Here is a 19,925-nt window from a genome sequence, read left to right as displayed (position 1 = left end):
AGTGTCAGCATCAAGTTAGGAAGAATTATTTGTTGTGTTTATTAAAAAATAATTATATACCGCCATTTGTGTACTGAAGTATCACTGCTGTGTATTGCAGTAAATCCTAAAACGTAAACCGGAATAAGAAACACGAAACAAAGCTGTATTCAGCTTCCACTAGTAGAGCGAGTAGGGACACGGGTGGCGCTGTGGCTTAAACCACAGAGCCTAGGGCTTGCCTTTCAGAAGGTCGGCGGTTCGAATCCCCGCGATGGGGTGAGCTCCCGTTGCTCAGTCCCTGCTCCTGCTAACCTAGCAGTTCGAAAGTGCGCCAGTGGAAGTAGATAAATAGCGGGAAGTTAAACGGCGTTTCCGTGCGCTGCTCTGGTTTGCCAGAAGCGGCTTAGTCATGCTGGCCACATGACCCAGAGGCTGTGCACCGGCTCCCTCAGCCAATAAAGCGAGATGAGCGCCACAGCCCCAGAGTCGGTCACGACTGGACCTAATGGTCAGGGGTCCCTTTACCTTTAGTAGACCAAGTAGTCACGGAAAGCATGACTAGGCACGATTTGCAAAGCAGAACAGAAGTAGCTCAGGGAGAAAGTCTGGTAGAATGTTCCGGGGTAGCAACGCACGTGATCGAGGAAGTTCAGCCAAGAGACACTCTAGTCAGTTAGACTGTTAGAGGGCTGGAAGAATTGACAGATATGGATCTGTGGCTTCCTTGTTTTGCGGGCACGGGCACCAAATAAAACAGAAGTTCTAGTCCCGCAAGTTCCAAAACATGAGCCCTTTCCCCATTTTTTATGCCTTATCTTTGTTTCATTCAAGTACTGCCACAGGTTCAGATGAGGACTTCGTAATCTCAGCCAGCCTTGTTATCTAAGGCAGGCATAGGCAAACTCTGCCTTCCATATGTTTTGGAACTACAATTCCCATCATTCCTGACCACTGGTCCTGCTAGCTAGGGATCATGGGAGTTGTAGGCCAAAAACATCTGGACAGCCAAGTTTGCCTATGCCTGATCTAAGGGGAAGTCTCCATCCTGAACAGCAACTAGCAAATCCGCTGTCTGCCCAGCACCACTCACTAGATTCAATGTAGAATTCAAAACAGTGTGCGACTACTAAGCAGGAATTTGCGGGGGGATGTGTGTCCTGTTGCACTTTGCAGTATGTTTGAAGGGCCACGCTCTCCCTCTTCTTTTGCTCCTTAGTGGCTTCAGCCAAGAAGTTGTATGCTACACGTCAGGGAATATTCCTCAAACCCCTTCCGCACCGAGGCTTGTCCGTGCTGGAGTCACCTGGGTCACCCTGCAGTGGAACAAAGCAGAAGGCTGCACACCAGAGGAAGTCACCACCTACACCCTGGAGATTCAGGAAGAGGATAATGTAAGTTCTGAGTTAATGCAACCGAATCCAGGAAGGTCCGGCATGAACCCTGAATACAGAGGAAAGCCCGCACTGGGTTGAAAATCCAGGGCACCCCCCTCCTCTTGGTGTTTTATCACAGGTGTATTCTGCAACATGTTCTTAACACGATAATGGTGTACTAGTTATCCTGCAAGGCTTCCCCAGTGCTGCCACGTTATTGCTTCGCAGAGGGGCTACGTGCAACAAAAGCGGGACAAAAATGGAATTGGAACATTGGTGGTACAAAATGTTACAGGGTGTGACTGCCCCAGTACTTTTGCAGGCACAAACAGTAATGAAAGTGGTATTGCATATGACTGCCCTGGTAGCATCATGAGCACAAATCATCAAGGATGTGCATTAAAAACGAGGTGTGCTTTTATCCTGTGGAGGAAGGTTCCCAAACTGTGTGGTCCAGGGGTCAGCAACCTTTTTCAGCCTTGGGCTGGTCCACTGTCCCTCAGACCATGTGGTGGGCTGGACTTTTTGAAGAATAAAAATGAATGAACTCCTATGTCCCACAAATAACCCAGAGATGCATTTTAAATAAAAGCACACATTCTACTCATGTAAAAACACCAGGGAGGCCCCACAAATAACCCAGAGATGGACACATTATTTTCATATAAAAGCACGCTGATTCCCGGACCGTCTGCGGGCCGGATTGAGAAGGTGATTGGGCTGCATCCGGCCCCCGGGCCTTAGGTTTCCTACCCCTGGTGTGGTCCATGGACCACTAGTGGTCCATGAGCATCATTCAGGTGGTCCATGTCATGCTAGCGTTAATATCCGTACTGATTTTAATTGTATATTTATTGCTTCTGTTACCATTTTGAATATTGCATTTTATTGTATATTATAGTTTGATTTCTGTGGGATGCAAAAGGTAATGCAACATAAATAGGAATGCAATTAAAGAGTCTACAGCATCTCCCAAAGTGCACTAGAGTTGCCGCAACAGGCAGAAAAATCATTTAAGTGTTCCACCAAGACCATCAGGAAATTGCAGGAGGTTGGCGATGAAAAAAGTTTGGGAACTGTCAGGATACATCAGCGCAATAACTCTGGGTCAGTTGACATCCCATTGAAGTTGTCCAACTCCTGACGGAAACCACGGCTCTGGGGAGAGCAAAGGTTCATTCTTTCAGGTTGGCAGCACATAACTGCCACCCATGTTGTCTCTTCATGGTAGAGAAGTTGGGAAAGGCAGAAGTGAAATAGTTATGTGTCACAGAGTCTTGGCTGGGATTTATTTGCTCCAAGTAGACTTTGGAGCTCACGAAGCCACAGAGCGAAATTCTTATACTTTCATCTGTTATATGCCATTTGATAAATTAAATAGCGAGCTCATTCTGTCGCTGTGGATCCTTTATGCGGCCAAAATGTCACACACAGACAGAGAGAGAGAGAGGCAGGGAGAAAGATATATTAGCAGGCTTGAGGGAACCCCACCGTTTGCAGGAAGGGAAAAATAAAGGTTGGGGGAGGGAGAGTCTAGAGGGCAGTGGGAGAAAATTAGGGAATGATTGGGGAAGGAATACACACTGATTGTTGGGATGATGAGGCAGGGCAGAAAGCCAGGGCTGGTGTGGTTGGAATGAGAAATCCTGTAAGGGTGTGTGGATGGGTGTTGCAGCACGCCATCCTGCAAACTTTTGTTGCAGGTCCCAGTAGACTGTATCAATATCCACAGAGGCAGAAATTCATGCAGCTGCACCAATCTCAATAAATTGGGGGCTTCTGCGTATTGAATTGTCTTCATGGTTGCTACTTACAGAGCCTCAGCTGAAAAGTCGCAGTGCCCTGGAATGTCTTAAGGGCCTTTTATAGCATTTGTATAGGTCTTGCGATTGAGTTTTCTGAGTCCATTGTGAACAGAGGGTTATATTAATAGGATCTCCTATGACCCACGTAACAAAAGTTATATCTGAATCCGAGCCTGAACCTTCGTCATCAAAAGCGCTGGGCTTAAAGTGCTCTACACTTGAGCGCTCCTATGAAACCTTCGCAACACAAAACGATTCGCTATGTGGTGCCATAGAAACAACATTGAAGGGACCCAGAAATAATGGTGTCCTTGGCTGCAAGGGACAATCTATGCATCCTTTGTGAAACCAGACCAGGGAGTGCTGGAGGTGGAGAGCTTTTTCTGAGTACTTTCTGTGTGTCCTTAGTTTCCACTGCGCTTTGCTTAAATTCCCCACCCCTGTTTCTGGGCAGCTCTTCTCTTCACCCCTGTTGCAGGCTGTGCCACCTTAACTCATGTGAACTTGTTACATGTGCAGTGCTGCACCCAAAATGGCTCCCTGCGCAAAGCAAAAGAGCAAAGGGGTCCAATTAGAGGCAATCCTTTTATTGCTGCTTGCCACTGTATGTCAAGCACAGACTGTTTTTTTCATGGGGGGAGTTAATTCTTAATTGGCTGAAAGGACAAAGCTTAGGTTGAGTTGTTTCTCTCCTACCCAGTCTCAGTTCAACATGGTGGTTCCTTTGTAGCCCCCATGAGTCATCCTCTAATGGCGGTGAAATAGCATCAGAGTCTTCTCGGTAGTGGCGCCCACCCTGTACAATACCCTCCCATTGGATGTCAAGGAGTTAAGTAACCATACAACTTTTAGAAGACACGTGAAAGCAGCCCCGGATAGAGAAGTTTGTTTAATGTTTTATTATGTTTTTAATATGTTGGAAGCCACCCAGAGTGGCTGGGGCACTATTATTATTGTTGTTGTTGTTACCATATGTCAAGCACAGACACCCCCTATTTTGGGGGACTCGGATTTAATAAAATGGGGGGAGAGACTATCCGTGTATAAGACGCCCCCTAATTTTTGACATTATTTTTTAGGGGGGGAAACCTAGTCTTATACACGAAAAAATACGGTATTATTACTATTATTACTACTACTACCACCACCAAGCAAGCTGTTGGCCCATACATCAGCTCTGTTTTGTTTATGTCAATGGCCCATTGTCCAGCTTTTGATATTGCGCTGGGACGGTGGTGCCTTAAATCATCACCGTGCTCATGTTTGCAAATATTAATGGCTCATATCAGTCAGCCTTGCCCAGTGTTTTGGAATACAAATCCCACCAACCTCGTGATAGGAGTTGTAGTCCAAGACATCTGGAAGGCACCAGGTTCAGGAAGGCTCATACAGCCGATCCACAAATATGAGCATTTTACAACTATTCCAGGTTTATCACACATACGCAGCGTTCTGGCTTGTTTGATAACCTTGGCAGTGCACCCTCAGTTTATAAGCAAAGCGTTGGCGAGCAGGTAGGATGCTGCTGAATGCAGACCACCTCTCAAAATGTAGGGGGCTTGGTGCCACATAAGCTCATATATGAGGCTTTAGATTCATGCTTGTGAAAAGAGCCTCTCCTTGTGAGAAGATGCCTACATGGCTGGAAGGGGCAACACTGGGTTTGCACTCCGTCTGCTTGGATGTTTGGTTTGAGTGCCGCAGTGGTTTCAGGAGGCAAATCGGCCTACGATAGCCCAGGAAGGTTTGATAAGAGGGCAGTATCTGGTGCAGTCCTGAGAGGTTGCGCCAAGTTCTCAGCATGTTCCCTCCCTCTCCCTCACCCCCTGCTTTTTAAGCCCACAACAAATGTGCCAGAGACATTCTGCAACCAGCTAAAAAATAATAATTCAGAACTACATAATCCTGGGAGGAACCAGGAAGGAGAGGATTTTGCCTGCAAGGAAAGCTCACAGCTGTCCATGGAGGCGCAGGTCAACTCTGTGTCCAGGGCAGCTGTCTACCAGCTCCATCTGGTACGCAGGATGAGACCCTACCTGCCCGCAGAGTGTCTCTCCAGAGTGGTGCATGCTCTAGTTATCTCTCGCTTGGACTACTGCAATGCGCTCTATGTGGGGCTACCTTTGAAGGTGACCCAGAAACTACAGTTAATCCAGAATGTGGACTGGGAGCGGCTGCTGAGACCACAGAACACCAGTCTTGAAAGACCTACACTGGCTCCCAGTACGTTTTCAAGCACAATTCAAAGTGTTGGTTCTGGTTAAAGCCCTAAACAGCCTTGGTCCAGTATACCTGAAGGAGCATCTCCACCCCCATTGTCCAACCCAGACACTGAGGTCCAGCACCGAGGGCCTTCTGGCAGTTCCCTCCCTGCAAGAAGCCAAGTTACAGGGAAGCAGGCAGAGAGCCTTCTCGGTAGTGGCACCCTCCTTGTGGAATGCCCTCCCACCAGATGTCAAAGAGAACAACAACTACCAGACTTTTAGAAGACATCTGAAGGCAGCCCTGTTTAGGGAAGCTTTTAATGTTTAATAGACTATTGTATTTTTATATTTTGTTGGAAGCCGCCCAGAGTGGCTGGGGAAACCCAGCCAGATGGGCGGGTTATAAATAATAATGATAATAATGATAATTATTATTATTATTATTATTATTATTATTATTATTATTATTATTATTATTATTATTATTATAATATCAGGCACATTCTGCGATAGAGAAGAGCATCTCTCTTCATGGGGCAACAATGCCTTGTTGCTTAGCGACGTAATAAGGTCAACACTGTTCCTTAATTGCCTCTGTAGTTCCTGTTTAACTTATGTCCTCCTTTACGCCTTAGGATAGTGTGTTTCACCCAAAGTACACTGGAGAAGACCGAACATGTACTGTGAAAAATCTTAAAAGAAGCACACAATATAAATTCAGGGTAGGTTCTCTCTCTCTCTCTCTCTCTCTCTCTCTCTCTCTCTCCTTTATCAATCTCCCCCCCACCCCCAGTTTTCTATTGCCAGACTTAACTCTTCATATTGTGATGTTATATTTACATGGTTCGTATTAGATGTTTGGAGAAATGGGATTATTGGGTTAAAAGATGGGGCATTCTGGGGGAGTTAGCCTGCCCCCTGCTGTCTGCTCCAGCTACAGCTGATGGCCTCCCCACCCTGTTAGATCCTGTTGCTCCAGGATTAGGATCGCAGCCCATTTTGTTTTCATTTGAAATGTATCTTTGATTTCTTTTGCTCACACTCTGAAATCTTGTTATGCTCTCTTGTTACTGAAACAGCAATGAAAATATTTTGGAAGAGGGGTGGATGCAAAAGTCTGGAATTGGAGTCCGGGGGGCATGGGGGATTTCCAGAAGGCCTGGATCTGTTTTTTGCATTTTTGTGAAGGGGGGGGGGGGGAAGGCTCAGCGATTCTGGGGTCTTCCTAAAAAAAAGGCTTGGGTTTTTACTTTTTGAAATATGGCAACCCTGCTGCACTACCAAGACTTCAAAGCGTGGAGCAGGTGGGAAACGGCTAGCAATTTAATAAACAAAAATCAGTTTTAAACTGGTTAGAAGGAAAGGCCATATTGAATATTACCTTTTTTGCTCTGCTATCCTAACATGTCCAAAATAGCATTTAATGTCCAAAATAGCATTTAAATGTCTTTTATGTCTTTCACTCAAGTTATCATTGACATTGAGTTCCTACCAATTAATTAAAATTTTGGGTGATTTATTTACAAACTTTCATTCCTATTTAATTAACATCTTCTTGCTGCTCCTCATCGTACTTGGAGTTTGCATCCACACAAAAAAATCTGGATTTAATTTTAGTTGTAATTTTAGTATCTGGCCACTAGGTGATGCCCTAACTTTGTTTTTTGAGAGTTTATACTTTGTGTACACGTCAGAATTCTGATTTGAAATATATTTGTGTTTACAGAAATAGTTACTTAGAGTATGAAAGCAGCTCCATTGTTGAACTTCAGTGTCAGCTCTTACACGGTGGCTCAAAGAAGTAGCAATTAAAATGCCGGGAAATATTCAGAATGGAAAACGTATCTCCTATTGATAAATATTTTAAGTGTCTGTTTTCAAGTGGGAGACAGACAATTTTTGCGGGAATTGAAAGCAGTTTTTAAAATGGGAGACTGCTTCACTTTCACCTCTAGCAAACAAAATTTCATCGGAAATTGCAGTAAGAGAAATTAAGTGACTCTGAAATAAATATGACTAATTTCATTCAGACTTAATTCCAAGAAGGTTCTGTTCGCTTCAGTGGGTTGTATTCAACTAAATGACATTCAGAGTAGACCCACTGAAATTAATGGGCCATAAGTGGAGTAAGAGCCATTGTTTTTAATGGTTTTACTCTGAGTAGGACTAACATTTGACATAGCCCCAGTACAAATAACTTAGGGTGGTTTGCGCCCAACGTCTTTCAGATCCTGGTATACGAGATGCTTGCTAAGTGTGTGGGGAAGCTCAGCCAGATGGGTGGGGTATAAATAATTTATTATTATTATTATTATTATTATTATTATTATTATTATTAATTTATATTAAAAATAACTATTAAATTTTTCAAGAAATAGAAATTAAAGAAAAGCGAAGAACAATACATAACACTGTAAACACACTTTCCAAAATGAATACTAATAAAAAAGATAAGAAAGAAGATATAAAGAAAAAAGAAAAGAAAAAATACTTTTCATAATCTGAATTATTACCAAATTCTTGCTTCAAATACTGCAATATATAAATCTTAGTTAAAATATTATAAAAGACTTCCACCGCATTCACCACACTTCTCTTAGTTGTCTTACTCACATTTATACATCTGTTCTTCAATCATTTTGCTTCCTTAGATTCTTTCATAATCAATCAAATCTTTATGTTCTCTGTATTGTTCGCAAGGTTAGACACAGCCAAATTTTCGTATTTGAGCCCTGCTTGTATAAATAATCATTTAAACATTTCCATTGTTTCTGAATTAAAATTTTTGACTTATGCCTAATTAAATCCGTCACTTTTGCTAACTCCAGGTACTCACAAAGTTTACTTAACCATCCCCCCCTTTGTTGGAATATAATTTCCTTTCCAGTGAGTGGCTACCAACATTCTCGCTGCCGTTGTTGCATACAGAAATATGTGAATTTTATTATTATTGTTATTAGTTGGGTGGCCTCTGAGACTCTAAAATCCATCTGTAGACTAGTCGGCTAGGTTGTACTTGAGTAGACCCACTGAGATGAATGAGGTTCATTGATTTCAGTGGGTTTTGCTTTGAGCAAAACTTAGCTGGGGTGCCACCCATTTTTTACTTTCTCGGGTGATTTCTTTTGGGTCTCTTGCGCAAGGCAGCTTATAATTTGGAATACAGAGATAACCACGTCCGTTTTGTTGCAGCTCATTGCCTCCAACGTAGAAGGGAAGAGCAGTCCCAGCGACGTCTTGGTCTGTACAACAAGCCCTGACCGGCCGGGGCCTCCCACCAAACCCGCCGTGAAAGGGCCAATCACATCTCAAGGCTTCAGCGTCAAATGGGGTAAGGTGCCTCTTGCGTAATACTGGGCTTTCGTCATCTCACATCCTTAAATTGTGGAATCGGGAGATGCCTGGTTGGGAGTGGAAAGAGTAAAGAATTGCACATATATGTCCTTGATTCCCATCAAGTCAGCATCAGCCGAGAATAAGCCAGTGCAACTGGGAGTTCCTACAGTTGCTCAGCTGTTGTTGTTGTTGTTGTTTAGTCGTTTAGTTGTGTCCGACTCTTCGTGACCCCATGGACCAGAGCACGCCAGGCACTCCTGTCTTCCACTGCCTCCCGCAGTTTGGTCAAACTCATGCTTGTAGCTTCGAGAACACTGTCCAACCATCTAGTCCTCTGTCATCCCCTTCGCCTTGTGCCCTCAATCTTTCCCAACATCAGGGTCTTTTCCAGGGAGTCTTCTCTTCTCATGAGTTGGCCGAAGTACTGGAGCCTCAGCTTCAGGATCTGTCCTTCCAATGAGCACTCAGGGCTGGTTTCCTTAAGAATAGATAGGTTTGATCTTCTTGCAGTCCATGGGACTCTCAAGAGTCTCCTCCAGCACCATAATTCAAAAGCATCAATTCTTCTCAGCTGTAGCAACCCATAACCTGCTGGGTTCATTCCAGTGTCTTTGGCTGCTGGGTGGTATTTAAGATGGGTTCTGGTGGATGATCTTTGCACTGTACAGAGGGGATCCAACAGGTCAAAAAGAATCAATTCTGAATCTACTAGTCACCTGTGAAGAATTCGTGCCTGCCCTCTTTCTGTAGCTTCTGTAACAAGATATTTTTTCTTTTTTAACAGACCCTCCTCAGGATAATGGTGGTTCAGAAATCCTAAATTACCTGTTAGAAATTTCAGAAGGAAGCTCTGAAGGTAAGTTGAACTATTGCAAGAAAACATCATTGAATGTCAACAGAATGAGAACAGTGTTATAATAATTATCCAAAGGAGGTTGTATATCAAATATTTTTAGATTGCATCAAACGATTTCATTTGTGTTATCGCCCAAACATGATTTTTTTATTGTGGATTTATTTTCCATTGCCTAAGGAGCAGGAAGTATGAGATGTGTTGTTGCTGTTGATATCATTTTTATTTATTATATTTTTATATTTAATTTGTTTCTGAAGTGAACAGCGAATGGCATTTTTTTTCTGATTTAACTTAGTGGTTTCTCACTGTATATTGCTAATTGGATACCTGGCAAACGTTTTAAATTGTGTCTATTATTTTTTCATATAATGCCATAAATAGTTATTTTTTATAAGAGAATAGCCCTGTATTTTAACCTTCGGGTTTTTGTTCTGCCTGTCACAAAACTTTGAATGGAGGCTTTTGTACAAGGCAGATACAAAGCCAGCAAAGCAAAATGACCACCTGTACCTTTTTAATGGAGAACCACTTTAAGGAAGCCTTTTCAGCAGGTAAATGAGCCTTGTTCAGGGGTTTTTTTTTTGTTTAAATCTATAGGCCACTTCTCCCTATAAAGCAACCATTTCTATTAATTACTGGAAGGCCTGTGGCTTAATGAAATCTAAATAGTACCTTAGCCCTATAGTAATTGTTTATCAGTTACCTGAGCGAGCCCAATTAACCTTTCAGCAAATCAATGGGAAGTGGCTTACAGAGGATCGGCTACAGAATGTCCGTGTACTTACTTGAAACCAGGGACTTTGTATAAGCTCCGGGCATGCTGTATTAGCACTGGTGGTCACAGTCAGGTAAGTATCGCTTAACAGTGAAAAGTACCTCTCCTCCCAGCGCTGCTGCCATTCACCTAAAAGCTTCCCTTGAGTTCTTAATTATGGGGAAGTGGGGGGGGGGGGGAGATTCTCTTTTATTTCACCCCATCTCACCCCACCCGCTACATACCTTGTTCTAAGCACTGGTTGAGATATCAGGCTAGTGCTTTGTATATTTTTATTCAAGGTTCGGAAGGTGCCTCGCAAGTTAGGAGAGGGCAGATCAGTCTTTATTTATATGTGCGCACAAAATACGTGTGTGTGTGTGGTTGCATCTTCTTAATGCGCCATTGTGAGTTCAAGACCTAAGGCTATCAAGGGATTCCCCACACAGCTTGCAGCTGTGTACATTCTCCATTTCATTTGCAATTCATGTGACGTTACTGTCAAAGAACACCAGTCTCTATGCTTTTGCCCTGTAGATTCGGGTTTACCCGATAGGGAGATCATCTTTTTATCTGGGGAAGCTAATAAACTCCACTTAGGGTCGCAGACTATTGGTTTCAGTGTCCTGAGGTACGTGGATCGGTCCTCTTTTCCATGCCACTCAATCCCTTCGTTTTTATTTTTCCTGACTGTGCTCATATAACTATTTCGAGTGCATCGTCCAGTGGTTCTCAAACTCTTTTCTCTGGGCCACGCCATGCGAATTTTTCATTGATAAAGAAATGCATTGGGAAACAAAACAGAAATAACTCCTAGCAGTGCTTGATTTTTAACATAGAACACAACTTCTTTATAATATGGCAATGGGACATCCAGAAAGTACAAAACTATTATTTTTATATTATACCAAAATGTTTAAAGGTTTCTTTAATTGTCCTTAAATCTTGCCATCCTCTCCTGCCACACCAATGTGGCACGCCTTCGAGAACCACTGGCATAGCCTTATACTTTGCCTTTTGATCTGTCAGATTTGCACAAAACCCGAAAACTGCAAAAGTGTGTATCGTCGTACCTTGGTTCTCAAAACTCAATGCGCTCCAGGAGTCCGTTCGACTCCTGGAACCGTTCAAAAACCAGGCGCGTCTTCCAGTTAGCTGCAGGAGCAGCCAATCAGAAGTCACGCAGGACGTTCGGCTTCAGAAAATCATTCGAAAACCAGAACACTCACTTCCGGGTTTCGATCGTTCGGGAGCTGATTTGTTCAGGAGCCACGGCGTTTGAGATCCAAAGTACAACCGTACTGAGAATCTGCTATTGCCTGACTACTTTTGTGCGCATCCTGGGTGGGGAAAGTGGTTTTTCTAAAGAAAAACAAGGGCAGGCATCCGCAGGCAGTCAAGTTAGCAAAGTCAGTTAAAGCCCTATTCGGGGATTCACTCCGTGTGAGGAACCATTGTACAGAGTGGTAGAAAGGAGCTGTTCTCGCTTGCCCCCGTCCCTGCCAGATTCACTCACCTGCCCACACAGCCGGTTGAGGAGGAACACCTGGAAAGAGCAGCCTTCTCTGCATGCAGTGCTCCACATCACTGGGAAAGCCCGTGCACATTTTTTAAAAATTACAGTGGTACCTTGGTTCTTGAACTTAATCCGTTCCGGAAGTCCGTTCGACTCCCGAAACCATTTGAAAACCAAGGCGTGGCTTCTGGTTGGCTGCAGAAGCCGTGCCGGACGTTCGGCTTCCAAAAAACGTTTGAAAACCGGAACACTTCCGGATTTTGGCATTTGGGAGCCGATTTGTTCGACAACTAAGCCGTTTGAGGACCGAGGTAGCACTGTATTTATTTATTTGAATTTATGATTCTGCCTTTCTTCCGTTGTGGAACCCAAGGCAGCTTTGCTTGTGCTGCCCCACGTCCTCACTCATCCAGGCACTGATAAGATTCAGACCTGCTTAGCATCAGCAAGGGGGTGGCCCTTGTGTGCTTTTGGGCTCTGTGCCACGTGCCAAAGGCTCCCCCACCCACCCCACGGACATTTCCTGTGCACACAAGCACCACAGACGGGTGGCAGGCTGGTATCCACCCCCTCTCCCTCCACTGTGTGAAGTGACTGCCCAGATGGGGCTTCAATCTAACTTCCATTGCTTCTTTTCCCAGTGTTCCGAAAGTTTACTTGTCCGTACACTAAGCGTTGCTCCGGGCCAGTGTCAGCCACCCAGAGTACTTGGCAAACCAAAGCATAAGGAAGTGCAGCTGCAATGGGGTAAGCTGGAAAGAGGAGCTTGCTTTCGTAATTGGTTTTCTCCTGTGCCAACAGTACAGTTTCGTTTCGTTTTCGTTTGTTAAAAAGGTACCTGCAACTACAGTAAATAAAAGTCCATCTAGCTCAGTATTGTCGACTCTACCGGCAGCACCTCTTTGGGGTTTTATACTGCAGCTTTTTCCCAGCCGGAGGTGGCATACGGGGCGGGGGGGGCGGATATAATAATATATAGAAGAAGAAGAAGAAGAGTTTGGATTTGATATCCCGCCTTTCACTCCCCTTCAGGAGTCTCAAAGCCCCTGACTGTTAAGTCCAGTCGCGGACGACTCTGGGGTTGCGGTGCTCATCTCACTTTACTGGCTGAGGGAGCTGGCGTTTGTCCGCAGACAGTTTTTCTGGGGCCAGTATGACTAAGGCGCTTCTGGCAAACCAGGGCAGTGCATGGAAATGCCATTTACCTTCCTGCCGGAGCAGTACCTATGTATCTACTTGCACTTTGACATGGTTTCGAACTGCTAGGTTGGCAGGAGCAGGGACCAAGCAACGGGAGCTCACCCCGTCGCGGGGATTCGAACCGCTGACCTTCTGATTGGCAAGCTATAGGCTCTGTGGTTTAGGCCACAGCGCCACCCGCATCTCTCATAATAATATATAGGATTACTGTATTGTAAATGATTAGTGTTAGATGTCTAAAGGGTTTCCATAGGAAATGGAGATTTTAGTACAGTGGTACCTCGGGTTACATATGCTTCAGGTTACATATGCTTCGAGTTACAGACTCCGCTAACTCAGAAATATTACCTCGGGTTAAGAAATTTGCTTCAGGATGAGAACAGAAATTGTGCTCCGGCGGCACAGCAGCAGCAGGAGGCCCCCTTAGCTAAAGTGGTGCTTCAGGTTAAGAACAGTTTCAGGTTAAGAACGGACCTCCGGAACGAATTAAGTACAGTGGTACCTCAGGTTAAGTAATTAATTCATTCCGGAAAAGCATAAAAAGCATTAAAAAATAAATAAAAATTATATGTTATATCAAGCAGCAATGGGGGAAGTAAGGACGCATCTTGGACAAAGAGTGGGAAGTCAACTTTTTTTGGCGGGGGGGTTATTAAATTTGATATAATTTGGCATTGATTTGTTTAAAAATTAGAAAACTAATAAATATTATTTGGCCAAAAAAACACCCCACACACCAACTTAATACAGCTTATGGAGGATGCCTTTCTTTACCCTGAGGCTTTTGACACTATTATTTTAGGACCCACCTTCTTTTTATGGTTGTAAGTTGTTTTAAACCGTTTTCCTTGTTGTGTTTTACTGTTGTGACGTGACCTGGGACCTTACGGTGAAGGACAGGCGATGAATAAATGTTAAGAATATAGTAATTATTATAATGTCTTTTTTATTATTATTCAGATGCTCCTCCTGTGTCAGACAGCAGTTGTCACATCTCAGCATACAGTGTAGAAATGACTGGCCCCGAAGAGGCGACATCGGAGGTGTATCACGGTCTGGGTCTCGAGTGCACGGTTGGCGATCTCCTGCCGGGGACAACCTATCACTTCAGAGTGAGGGCCCTGAATGACGGAGGGGTAAGCCGAAGCGTTAGAGTAGGTCCTTGGGGAAACCATTGGGTTGAAATTGCAGCTCTGATCAGGACATTGTGACAATATTCCTATATAATAATAATAATAATAATAATAATAATAATAATAATAATAATTTATTATTTATACCCCACCCATCTGGCTGGGTCCCCCCAGCCACTCTGGGCGGCTTCCAACAGAACACTAAAATACAATAACCTATTAAACATTAAAAGCTTCCCTAAACAGGGCTGCCTTCAGATGTCTTCTAAAAGTTTGGTAGTTATTTTTCTCTTTGACACCTGGTGGGAGGGCGTTCCACAGGGAGGGCACCACTACCGAGAAGGCCCTCTGCCTGGTTCCCTGTAACTTGGCTTCTTGCCGCGAGGGAACCGCCAGAAGGCCCTCAGGGCTGGACCTCAGTGTCCGGGCAGAACGATGGAGGTGGAGATGCTCCTTCAGGTATACATTACATGGCCTATCTTCAAGGAGTTTAATGTGTTCCCTCCCTTTTCATTCTTACAACAATATTTCTATTTATTTATTACATTGCATGGCCTATCTTCAAGGAGCTTAATATGCCCTTCCCTTTTTTATCCTTACAACAACTCTGTGTGAGGAAGGTCAGGCTGAGAGGTACTGACCAGTCCAAAGTCTCTGACCTAGATCCTGCAATAACCATCTGAGGCCCTTCTTTGTGTGCTTCTTACACCAGACGTCTGGAGGGGGGGACACACACGAGAATGGGCCTTTTCTATTTTTTGTTGTTTTTTAATGATATTTATTAAGGTTTCAAAGAAAAGAATTACATGAATTAAAAAAGGTAGAAAAAAAAAGACAAAGGTAAAAAGAAAAGAAAAAATACAAAATACAAAAAAGATAAAAAACACTTTAAAAAATACATCGGTCTTTCCATACCTTACATTCATTTCCTTGTTTCCCTGACCTCCTCACACCTCCCTTTTTTGTATTCCAATTCAGTTAGTTAGTTCAGCAATTTCTTTCCCTCTTTGTTTTTATCTTAATCCTTTAACATAATATATTATAACTTTGGATTCTCACCTGTTAACAATCCATTTTTACATACACCTTTATAACATTGCTGCTTAAACCACTTAACTTCATTCTGACATCATTCTAACATTCATTAATTTTGCAATATTTCTGTAAATAGTCTTTAAATTTCTTCCAATCTTCTTCCACCGACTCTTCTCCCTGGTCTCGGATTCTGCCAGTCATTTCCGCCAATTCCATGTAGTCCATCACCTTCATCTGCCATTCTTCCAGAGTGGGTAGATCTTGTGTCTGCCAATACTTTGCAATAAGTATTCTTGCTGCTGTTGTGGCATACATAAGAGAATGGGCCTTTTCTGCAGTGGCTCCCTGTTTGTGGAAGACTCCCCCCAGGTAGATTTATCTAACGCCTGCATTATACATCTTTAGGCACCAGGCGAAAGTTTAAACAGATGGTATGGGTATGACCCATGTCTCCCTGGTACTTTTCCTCCGTGTTCGAATGTAGGGTTGTACACCACAAAGCCATACTCAGTAGTAGGCTTATTGGCATCAATAGTCAAGGCCAGTTTCAGTGGGCCTACCCTGAGTGTGACTTGGTTGAGTACAACCCATAATATCTTACGCAACAGGCTACGAGCTAGTTTTTTTCCTTGGCCATAGGCTAGGCTTCTGGTATTCTACACTGAATGTTCAAGAGCATTATATCTGTGGAGAAGGAGGGTTTGCTAGCAATTCTGAGGCGCTTGCTGTGAAGGACTGGGGACTTAACTTTGGCCAGGAGGGGAAGAAATCCTCTTATTGGGCCAAGAGGTTGTTTGCTGCACGGATACGGCTTTTGAAGTGTGGGGAGGAAAATGAAGAGAAATGTCCACCAAGTGGTTTAAACATACTAACAAATAGTATGTGTGGTTTATATTGTGTAATAATATATATGTTTTATCTTCCTTCCTTTAGTATGGGACGTATTCCGAAGCCACAATAATCACAACCGCTGCTGGGCCCCCCGGGCAGTGCAAACCACCTTCCCTTGCCTTCATTTCTGATACAAGTGTACTTGTTAGCTGGGAGGTAAGAGGAGCGCTTTTTAAGTGCCGTAATTTTCATTTTGCAGCCCCCACTTAGGGCTTATCCACACTTAACCTTTCCAGGCTCAGATCCACACTCTTTGGGTGTTGTTGCTGCTGATGTTTTTGACCCTGAGCTTTCCCCATGTAAAGCCACTCTTTAGCGCTCAGTCGGAGCAAACGTGAATTCGAGTTTTCTGCAGATTGCTGTTTGCTCCGATTGAGCTTTAAAGAGCTGGTTTTCGTGGGGGAAAGCTCCAGAGCAAAAAACAAACAAACACAGAGCCACTCAGACAAAGCGCTTTAAAGCATGGACTGTTCCTGGAAAGAGCAGAGGAAAGGTAAGTGTGCATAAGCCCTTAAATAAACAAGAGTCCCGGTCTGCTTCTGCAGCAAAACAAGTTGGTAGAATCACGATACGATAGAATCAATCACACCACGGTGGGTGAACGACGTTTTGAATGCTCCCTTGCCATTGAAAATAAAAACTGCAAATGGAAAACTTTACACAGAACGTAGAGAACCATGCTAGAAATTTTCTCCCTCCCTTGCTGGTTCCTTAATTGCAGCAGTGAGTATTCACTTTAATGTAACAGATGCTATCAAAAATAGCATCCCCCTGTTGGCTATTTGCAGTATGGTAGCGCTACAGAGAGCTTGCTGGGGAGACCATGCATTAAAAAGGGACTCAAAAATAACTTAAACAAGGTTTTAATAACAAAAACAAAAACTCCATTTACACTAAATAGATCAACAAACCAGACCCAACCACCAACCCATCCCCCAGGGAAATGAGAGAGCTAGGTGCTGCTCCTTATATACGGTACTACACCCAATTGCTGACACAACTTAATCAGTACAACTCAGCAGCACCTGCTATGTTTCACACCTGTAAAGCTGGGTCTCGTTATTTTGCTCTGGCCCCTTAAAGACATACACATCGAGTGGAACAATGATGAACCTTTACATTTAAAGAAACCATTCAACACCCCCACCTGCAGCTCCAGGGTCTCAGACAGCCCTTCACCTGCTGCCTGGTTCTTTTGACTAGAAATTCCATGCAAAGTTTATGTTTTTACCATTGAGTTGTGGCCCCGTCCCAGATAGGGGGGTGGTCCCCTATCATCCATTCTGGCCTTTTTTTAAGGATTCTGCCACTTTTGCAGCTGCCGTTCAAATTTTGGTGCTTTTTAAATTGGGCTCCATTTTCTCTCAGAAACGCCTAGCTGAAGCAGCAGGATTCAGTCATGTCACCTGTATCTTTATCTCTCCTCCATGGAGCTCAACCTGGTTTTCTTCCCCTTTATCCTCACTCCAACCCTGTGAGGTAGGTTAGGCTGAGAAAAAGTGAGTAGCCCAAGGCCACTCAAAGAGCTTCGTGGCTGAGTGGAGATTTGAGCCCTAGTCTGTGGCTGCAAGCACACTATTAACTTTATGGAAAATTCCCTCCCTGCCTCAAATAATTTTGGGCACTGTAGTTTGGGTGTTGGGAATTGTAACTCTGTGAGAAGTGAACTACAGTTCCCGGAGTATTTTGAGGATGGGGGGAGAATCTGCTTCAAATGTGCTTTAAAAAAATAGTGTGTATACCTTGACTCGATCCACTTAAGCATGCTGACTCGTGGACCATAGTTTACGTTCCAGAGCACAGCCCGTGTACATTTTAGCACAGAAGTCTTTAAAAAGTGGCATCATGGAACACACACACCTTTATTATTTCAGGTGTGTACTGAAGAAAATGTTAAATGAGCTTTAAATGCCACTGCTCCAAAGTGATAGCATTTGTTTAAAGGCAATTTAATCTGGCAGGTGCATCTAGAGTTCTGTTATCTCTGTAGATTTACCAGAAAGTCACAGGTGAATTGTCAAGGCTTTCCCCCGTGTACAAAGGGCGATGAAGGTTTTTACGCTGTCGAAAACGACTCGTAAGGCTGCAAAAGGTCAACTGCTACATTTCCATTGGAAGTATGCAGAGTTTGAAAGTTTGAAATAAATGAGTGCGGGTTGTGTGATGATCACAATCCGTAGCCTTTCATTCCTCGAGAAAACAATAATTTAGCAGACTGAATCTTAAACCACTATTCCGAAAGCCTAAATGTGTGATTGTAGAATCCCTGGCTGGAGTTTTGTCTGTCTCCTTAACCCCTTTTTGTATCACGTCGTCCTCAGCGTCTCTGCCTGGCAATGTGACCCAGATGTGTAAGAATAACCCCTTTCTCCTTGGCTGAGGCCAAAAGGGCCTGAGGTTTGCCTCGCCCACCTTCCTCCTTAAGAGCCAACTCCTAAGGGCCGTTCTTGTTTTTGCAGAATCACTTTTTAACCCTTCCTTTCCTTTAGAATTGGGACGCGGGTGGTGCTGTGGGTTACTCCACAGAGCCTAGGACTTGCCGATCAGAAGGTCGGCAGTTCAAATCCCCGCGATGGGGTGAGCTCCCGTTGCTCGGTCCCTGCTCCTGCCAACCTAGCAGTTCGAAAGCATGTCAAAGTGCAAGTAGATGAATAGGTACCGCTCTGGCAGGAAGGTAAACAGCGTTTCTGTGTGCTGCTCTGGTTCGCCTGAAGCAGCTTAGTCTTACTGGCCACATGATGCGGAAGCTGTACGCCGGCTCCCTCGGCCAATAAAGCGAGATGAGCGCCACAACCCCAGAGTTGTTTGCGACTGGACCTAACGGTCAGGGGGCCCTTTACCTTTACCCTTAGAAACCCAAAGCAGACTGAGAACCTAGCCTGCCCGCCCCCCACTCCCGGAAACAATTCTGGATGGCTTAACTTTCTGTTCCAAAGCATTTCATATCTTGATTAGGTCTCGGCTTCCCGCTGATTTCCTCTCAGTGGAATTCCGCTCATTCCTGATTTTAGAAATCTGCACTGAAACACAGCTGGAACAGCACTGCTGGAGACCGCTAGTGCTAAGAAAATACCGTATTTTTCGCTCTATAACACGCACCCGACCATAACACGCACGTAGTTTTTAGAGGAGGAAAATCCGTAGGCATGCCACCCGTAGGCATTCCCTCCATAACACGCACAGACATTTCCCCTTACTTTTTAGGAGGAAAAAAGTGAGTGTTATGGTGCAAAAAATACGGTAGTTTTAAATCAGGGTGGACCTCCATTCTTGAGACTCTCACTCCCTCCTCAGACACACATCCAGGCACAATTTAAATGATCTCTGTTGTTGTTGTTGTTGTTGTTGTTTTTAGCACTTGCCTTCCTGTCAACCTGTGTAAGGCCATTTTAGGCTCAGATATGACCCAGCAGGTTTGTGTTTGTGTTTCAGAGTCCCGAGAGCTTTGGTGCTGACATCTCAGAATACAGACTGGAGTGGGGAGAAGATGCAGAGTCCTTAGAACTCGTGTACAGTGGCACAGGCAACTCCTTTGAAATCAGCCAGTTATCAGCCGCAGCACACTATTTCTGTAGGCTACAGGTAAATCGAGACGCTTAACTTTAGGATAAGACGGCTAGATCGTGAAGAGGGCTTGCTTTACGTTGCTGCCGGGAGGTACCTCCTTTCTTCTTTACGCGAGTGTGAAATAATGTGGGGGGTTTTGCGATCTAGGTAGAATCAAAATGGAATTTTAGTTCCAAATACTACAAGCTTTAATTCTATGAATAATTGCAGTCTGTGAGGACATCGAAACCAGAGCTGGCCCAGCCATTAGGCAAGGTAAGGCTGCTGCCTCAG

General features: G+C 44.1%; 1 protein-coding gene across 2 annotated transcripts in view; it reads left to right on the top strand.

The window, feature by feature from the left end:
- The window catches only part of FNDC3B (fibronectin type III domain containing 3B), a 289,175-nt gene that overhangs the window by 229,995 nt on the left and 39,255 nt on the right, over positions 1–19,925 (top strand). For both annotated transcript variants that reach the window (XM_082223929.1, XM_082223928.1), the window contains exons 13-21: positions 1,199–1,373; positions 6,000–6,086; positions 8,557–8,695; positions 9,485–9,556; positions 10,286–10,404; positions 12,468–12,573; positions 13,987–14,162; positions 16,128–16,241; positions 19,518–19,667. In XM_082223929.1, coding sequence (XP_082080055.1) covers positions 1,199–1,373; positions 6,000–6,086; positions 8,557–8,695; positions 9,485–9,556; positions 10,286–10,404; positions 12,468–12,573; positions 13,987–14,162; positions 16,128–16,241; positions 19,518–19,667 — 1,138 coding nt within the window. The remainder of the gene's footprint in view (positions 1–1,198; positions 1,374–5,999; positions 6,087–8,556; positions 8,696–9,484; positions 9,557–10,285; positions 10,405–12,467; positions 12,574–13,986; positions 14,163–16,127; positions 16,242–19,517; positions 19,668–19,925) is intronic.

This window comes from Podarcis vaucheri (genome assembly GCF_965113315.1).
Source record: "Podarcis vaucheri genome assembly, chromosome: 5".
NCBI lineage: Eukaryota > Metazoa > Chordata > Lepidosauria > Squamata > Lacertidae > Podarcis > Podarcis vaucheri.
This window is presented reverse-complemented; position numbering and strand designations above follow the sequence as displayed.